The following is a 7,307-nucleotide window of genomic DNA, read 5'->3' on the forward strand; positions in this document are numbered from 1 at the left end:
TTCTTGCGATGATCGCAAGTACGATCTGCCTGTCCAAGATGGGCAGATCGTATGTTTTTTAAATTACTTTACAACCCTCGCAAGACAAAAGTCTTGCGAGGGTTGTAAAGTGTATGGCCACCTTTAGCTGACCCTGGATAATGATGGCATTGGCCTTTTAAGGAGCAGGGAATATGAAGGTATTGTCAGGAGGAATATTGTGATACCTGGAGGAAATAAATATATGGGTTTCTTTTAAAAGATTTTTAACATGAATGCATTTAAAATGAAAAAAAATAATAATAATATATATATATAGATCTATCTATCTATCTATCTTGTGGTTTCTATCTATCTTGTGGCAGCTCTTGTGGTTTCTTTCCTTGCAGGCTCTCTTTAACCCAGCTCCAATGAACTATCCATGTTTTCTCCCACAGGCCTGTAAACGTACATGCGCTCAGCTGAATATCATTGAGAACTGTGGCTGCAGTCACTGGGAATTTGCTTGTCCGTTGGATCTGGGGATTCCTAAGTGTAATCTCAGCAACACAATAGTCCGTGAGTCTCCTCTGTAAATTGGCTTTTATATGGTATTATTTGCATTTTGCATTGTTATGTGTCCTTTATATACCTTCTGGTGGTTAGTTTATTACATTCCTCTGTGTCATTATTGTTCAACCATCAGACCTTTAACTGGTCCTCACTTTCATCTGGCAGACCATGTGTCCAGCACACTCAGCAATGTTGCTGCTTATGTGAATTGAGTGACCATGACGCCCTAGGTACAGATAAATGAAAATTACCTTTCATAAAGAGGTTGATGTACAAACAATTGGCAGGACCATTCACTCTGCGAATATCTGAGAATGTTCATCCTGTGAAAATATATGCCCAATCGAACATTCATTAGTTTTTCCCTTTACATGTGTAATTCAATTTGAATGTTCTGATTGTAATGTTGTAAGTGTTTTCTCTACTCCTCAGCTTCATATAATGACCATAATGCGATAACACAATCAGTACGTTGGAATTTAATTACACTTGTACAGAAAAAACTAAAGAATGTTCGTTTGTGCTTATATTCAAACATGATAAATGTTCACAGATACTCACAGGGCAAATGGCCCTGCGAATTGTTTATAAAATAACCCCAAAGTCTTTATCACCTGGATACCAAGTATATTATATGACTGCTATCATGAAAATAATTATTAGAAGGCCTTATCAAAGCATGCTTGCTGTCTGATTTATAAAGTGTAAGAAATAAAGTTGAACTATAGCGTCCATTAACTCAGAGGTTTCATAGACAAAGGTGATGGCTGTGGGTTAATTAAGCTACAGAGAGGCAAGTGATTCCTCTGTAATCCCCATACTCACTCCCTTTCTCAGATCTAACAATGCAAACCCTTGAATAAGGTAGAAAACATTTCTGATTAAAAGCACTCAGAATAAAACAGAAACGTAAAACATACTCAGTGGGTCACACAATCAAATTGTAATGTATTGCAATGTTTGGCATTTCCCATTCAGGGCACCGTGATGGGGTCCCTTAAAAGTCTTTTCCCCTTCCTCTCATAACTACCGATCTGTTTGCCCGGAAATACCAGGTACATACTCTGGGATCATGTGACCTTCTCCTTTTCTCCCTCCACCAATGCATTGCATAGTGCCTGAGAAGCCAATTACTATACCTGAGCACTGTCACAATGGTGGTCGTGAGGGTTTTAGTGTCATATAAGCTCCAAGACCAACAAAGAACATTGAACTCAGAGCTAATTCAGGTGAACAGGGGAGAGGGGATGGCGGGCAAGGTATAAGTAGAAGAAGAAAGTGGTCTTCACCGATATTGGTGAGAGGACACCATAATCTTGCTCAAGGATCTCCATTTGTTAGCTATGACCACTCTTCTCTGCTTTATTCCAGGTGACTGTGTGAAGCTGTATGAATTTAAATTTGCTCACGATGAGTTAAACTGTCACTGCCCCCTACAGTGCAAGTAAGTTGCTTCTACCTGAACCTCAGGGGCGGGCATAGCATTTGTGTAGGCTGTGCGGACTGGGAAGCTGCACATTGACCCTTTGGTGGAGAATAAGCAGCATTGATACCTTAGATTCTGCTGCCCAAAATAGCTATATGCGCTGAAAATCTGGCCTAAGAATCAATGGTGTCTTGTTCAACATTGTAGAATGACACCTCCATTTAGAAAGTGATGCATAGTTTAGGTTGTGTGAGGAGCCTATGCCATGTAAAATTTAGAGGAGCACCTGCCTACGGGCCACCCCATGTAGTTGTGTGTTTTACCTATATTGGATGTACCCTTTTCCTCTCCCCCAGTATTTTTGTAAATATTCATATTGTCCAATGCCCTGTATCCTGTAGATTTTTGCTGCTTTGTTCGTCCAAGAGTGTCCAGAAGAGTAGACGTTTAGGTTCATTAAAAAGGTTGTAATTGCTATTGTTCACCCCCAAGATAAACAGTGCTGGCAGAGGCTGGCCACTCCGTACCTCTGTACAGTCATAGACATGTACAACTGAGCATCTCAAGTGTTCATATTTATAGTATGTGTGTGAACTGGTGAATCTACACTTAAAATGCAACCGAAGCCAAAACTTTATTTTTTTTCATTTTAGATAGATTGGAGAGAGATTAGAACCCCTGTCAGGTTTTTATTGCTGTCTGTGTCCCTCGTCAACAGGCAAGTCAATCAGGAAGCCGGGGGGCAGGTAATGGCCAGGAAGCCGGTATTGGCCAGGAAGCTGGGCAGCGTGTGATGACTCGCTGCCCGGCTTCCTGATTGGTAGGGAAGCTGGTCAATCAGGAAGCCAAGCGGCGAGTCATTACCTGCCCCTTGGCTCCCTTATTGGCCAGAAAGCCGGCTCCATGCTTCCTCGTCACTTAGTGATGGCGGAGCATGGAGCCAGCTTCCCAGCCAATCAGGAAACTGGGCGGCACGAGCTCCCTCCGGTCCCCTCTCCGCTGTCAGAATGCGGAAGTGTTGTATATTACATCACTTCCGCATTCTCGTGTCACTCTCCAGCTTCAGATGCTGGAGAGAAGCTGATGAAGCAGATCTCTGCTTCATCAGCTTCTTCAGTGGGGTCCTAGGTGACATTAGGGGTCTTGGAGATTTTGCGAGTGCGCGTAATTTTTACGCTTGACATGTTTGGTGTCTATTTACCCGACGTGACCCTGTCTTTTATATTTTACCAAAAAAGTGGGTAATATTAGTTGTTTTATAACATAATGTAAAAAAAAAACTTTTTTTTCTCAAAATTTTCAGTAATTTCTCCTGAATATAGTAAAAAATAAAACCCGCAGTGGTGATTAAATACCACCAAAAGAAAGCTCTATCTATCCCCAAAAAATGGTATAAAATTCATTTTCGTACAATGCACATTGACCCTTTGGTGGAGAATAAGCAGCATTGATACCTTAGATTCTGCTGCCCAAAATAGCTATATGCGCTGAAAATCTGGCCTAAGAATCAATGGTGTCTTGTTCAACATTGTAGAATGACACCTCCATTTAGAAAGTGATGCATAGTTTAGGTTGTGTGAGGAGCCTATGCCATGTAAAATTTAGAGGAGCACCTGCCTACGGGCCACCCCATGTAGTTGTGTGTTTTACCTATATTGGATGTACCCTTTTCCTCTCCCCCAGTATTTTTGTAAATATTCATATTGTCCAATGCCCTGTATCCTGTAGATTTTTGCTGCTTTGTTCGTCCAAGAGTGTCCAGAAGAGTAGACGTTTAGGTTCATTAAAAAGGTTGTAATTGCTATTGTTCACCCCCAAGATAAACAGTGCTGGCAGAGGCTGGCCACTCCGTACCTCTGTACAGTCATAGACATGTACAACTGAGCATCTCAAGTGTTCATATTTATAGTATGTGTGTGAACTGGTGAATCTACACTTAAAATGCAACCGAAGCCAAAACTTTATTTTTTTTCATTTTAGATAGATTGGAGAGAGATTAGAACCCCTGTCAGGTTTTTATTGCTGTCTGTGTCCCTCGTCAACAGGCAAGTCAATCAGGAAGCCGGGGGGCAGGTAATGGCCAGGAAGCCGGTATTGGCCAGGAAGCTGGGCAGCGTGTGATGACTCGCTGCCCGGCTTCCTGATTGGTAGGGAAGCTGGTCAATCAGGAAGCCAAGCGGCGAGTCATTACCTGCCCCTTGGCTCCCTTATTGGCCAGAAAGCCGGCTCCATGCTTCCTCGTCACTTAGTGATGGCGGAGCATGGAGCCAGCTTCCCAGCCAATCAGGAAACTGGGCGGCACGAGCTCCCTCCGGTCCCCTCTCCGCTGTCAGAATGCGGAAGTGTTGTATATTACATCACTTCCGCATTCTCGTGTCACTCTCCAGCTTCAGATGCTGGAGAGAAGCTGATGAAGCAGATCTCTGCTTCATCAGCTTCTTCAGTGGGGTCCTAGGTGACATTAGGGGTCTTGGAGATTTTGCGAGTGCGCGTAATTTTTACGCTTGACATGTTTGGTGTCTATTTACCCGACGTGACCCTGTCTTTTATATTTTACCAAAAAAGTGGGTAATATTAGTTGTTTTATAACATAATGTAAAAAAAAAACTTTTTTTTCTCAAAATTTTCAGTAATTTCTCCTGAATATAGTAAAAAATAAAACCCGCAGTGGTGATTAAATACCACCAAAAGAAAGCTCTATCTATCCCCAAAAAATGGTATAAAATTCATTTTCAGTACAGCGTTGCATGACGGAATAAATGTCAGTCAAAGTACTGCAGCGCTGAATACTGAAAAATGGCCTGGCCAGGAAGGGGGTATAAACACCTGGTCTTCAAGCGGTTAAAAATCCGAAGAAACCTGTTGTTGAAAATGTAATTAGCAATTTTGCAGAAAGTTTAAGTTATCTTTTTTTTTGGGACAGGTTAATTTTTTCCCCGTTTCATGTCTATATTTTAGTGCACGGCATGCCTTGGAGAAGGAGTACAGACATTCTTGTCAGATAATTGTGACTGAGGATAGTTACTTTATAAGCTATGACACGCGCTTCCAGAAAAATCATCATAAATAGCGTCTGTCCCGGAAAACCACAAAGCTAACACATGTTCTCATTATTGTGTCCTGTGCTGAGGGAGCGATGTTTGTTAGTTCAGTACTCTGTGTGTAGACAACTAGGCGATGAGGAAGCTGGAGAACAACCACAGAGCACATGACACACTAAACTCGTATTTCTAGCTTCCAGCTGACTTCAGCAAACAGAAATACTTAGTCAACAGCACTGCTAAGTCACATGACCGTAATGGAGGGTTACTACTATATAATGTATTTCTACCCTGACGGTCTGTTATGTGTTCAATCAAAGGCTTAGTTACAAACAACAAGATCTAGTAGTAGTAGTAGAGTATTGTACCGTGTAGGGATGCACCGATACCGATACAAGCATCGGTATCAGCGGCGATACCGAGTATTTGCATGAGTACTCGTACTAATACTCCGATACAAAAAACGAGTACCTGTGCCGCGTCCGCCATCTTCAGGGACCTGAATCCGCCGCACACAGGCCCTCCATCGCGTCTTCAATGAAGCAAGATGGCCGCGAACTCCTCCTCAAAGTCCTCAGTCATCTGCTCCATTCTGACCTCTTCTCCCGCTGATTGGCCGATTGGATGATTGACCGGCTTCCTCACCAGTCAGGAGTGACTGGTGAGGAAGCCTGTCATCATCCAATCAGCATCCCTAGTACCGTGTTATCCATCAATTAGTGCAGAGCGTTCAGAACTTAAAGTGAAACTAAACTAAAGTTAGGTTCATAGGCGTCACTACAGGGGGGCTGGTGAGGAAATGGAAAATTGGGAGATATGTCCTGTTTCGCAGCGCACCGTTCCTGCAAGAGACACCCACGTTGGACCCTTTCTCCCATCTACCATCAGCGTGACTTGTCTTCACGCCAGCTCATCTCATAATGAAATTAATATTTATCATGCAATTGCTAACTAAGGCTTGTATCCCCATAGTGGGGAAAATAGATGATCACATGTCCAGACTCTAGTGTGACACAGCTGTAACCAATTCTGCATACCTGGCTATATATTATAAAGTTCTTATAATATATAGCCAGGTATGCATAATTGGCTATAGCTGTGCCAAACTACAGAGTGTTCATGTTCTTCATAATATTAAGAAACTAACCTAAAATCATGATTTTGTATTGCTTTAGAAAAAATGTGACTTGTCCCTTTAAGAAAAAGTATCGGTAATTGGTATCGGCGAGTACCCGGAAAAAAGTATCAGTACTCGTACTCGGCCTTAAAAAAGTGGTATCGGTGCATCCCTAGTACCGTGTTATCCATCAATTAGTGCAGAGCGTTCAGAACTTAAAGTGAAACTAAACTAAAGTTAGGTTCATAGGCGTCACTACAGGGGGGCTGGTGAGGAAATGGAAAATTGGGAGATATGTCCTGTTTCGCAGCGCACCGTTCCTGCAAGAGACACCCACGTTGGACCCTTTCTCCCATCTACCATCAGCGTGACTTGTCTTCACGCCAGCTCATCTCATAATGAAATTAATATTTATCATGCAATTGCTAACTAAGGCTTGTATCCCCATAGTGGGGAAAATAGATGATCACATGTCCAGACTCTAGTGTGACACAGCTGTAACCAATTCTGCATACCTGGCTATATATTATAAAGTTCTTATAATATATAGCCAGGTATGCATAATTGGCTATAGCTGTGCCAAACTACTGAGTGTTCATGTTTTTCATAATATTAAGAAACTGACCTAAAGTCATGATTTTGTATTGCTTTAGAAAAAATGTGACTTGTCCCTTTAACCTCTTGCCGTCTGCCCGTTAAGAAAAAACGGACGGACGGCTGACTCCTATCTGCGGGTTGCCGTCGCCAGACGGCATTTTTTTCCTGCTCGCGCGCGCCCCCTAGCGCGCGCGCACGGGCAGGAAAGACTCGCTTGTTACTACAGCCGTTAACGGCTGTTTCACATACAACCGATCAGCGGCTCTATAGCTGCCGATCGGTTGTATGGCGTGAATTGTGGAGGCCCCCCCCCCGCGCGATCGTGGGTGCCGCCATCTCCCCCCTCCTGACCCCTCACCTTTAATCCCGGGATCCGCTGCCCCATTTAATCCCGGGACCGGCTCGGGAGGGCGTCAGGAGGAGGAGGGAGGGAGATCAGCTCCTTGCTGTTCTCCCTCCGTAGTGTGAATGCAGAAGTGATGTGTATTACATCACTTCCGCATTCACCTGTCAGTCATCTGGCTCCTATGCCAGATAGAAGAAGCTGATGAAGCAAATCTGTGCTTCATCAGCTTCTTTTGGGGTCTCCAGGTGA

The 7,307-nt window shown here is 43.3% G+C and overlaps 2 protein-coding genes across 2 annotated transcripts in view; both read left to right on the top strand.

Annotated features, from left to right (window-relative positions):
* The window catches only part of LOC108797120 (amiloride-sensitive sodium channel subunit gamma-2-like), a gene marked incomplete at its 5' end in the record, with an annotated part of 29,872 nt that extends 24,845 nt beyond the window's left edge, over positions 1-5,027 (top strand). Inside the window, 3 exons of the mRNA XM_018568694.1 lie at positions 417-537; positions 1,903-1,975; positions 4,916-5,027. Of these exons, the coding sequence (XP_018424196.1) occupies positions 417-537; positions 1,903-1,975; positions 4,916-5,027 (306 nt within the window). The remainder of the gene's footprint in view (positions 1-416; positions 538-1,902; positions 1,976-4,915) is intronic.
* A 107-nt stretch (positions 5,028-5,134) lies between these two features.
* The window catches only part of LOC108797121 (degenerin unc-8-like), a 10,979-nt gene continuing 8,806 nt past the window's right edge, over positions 5,135-7,307 (top strand). Inside the window, exon 1 of the mRNA XM_018568695.1 lies at positions 5,135-5,181. Within this exon, the coding sequence (XP_018424197.1) occupies positions 5,135-5,181 (47 nt within the window). The remainder of the gene's footprint in view (positions 5,182-7,307) is intronic.

Source organism: Nanorana parkeri, unplaced genomic scaffold (genome assembly GCF_000935625.1).
Source record: "Nanorana parkeri isolate BGI_ZX_2015 unplaced genomic scaffold, ASM93562v1 scaffold1230, whole genome shotgun sequence".
Taxonomy (NCBI): domain Eukaryota; kingdom Metazoa; phylum Chordata; class Amphibia; order Anura; family Dicroglossidae; genus Nanorana; species Nanorana parkeri.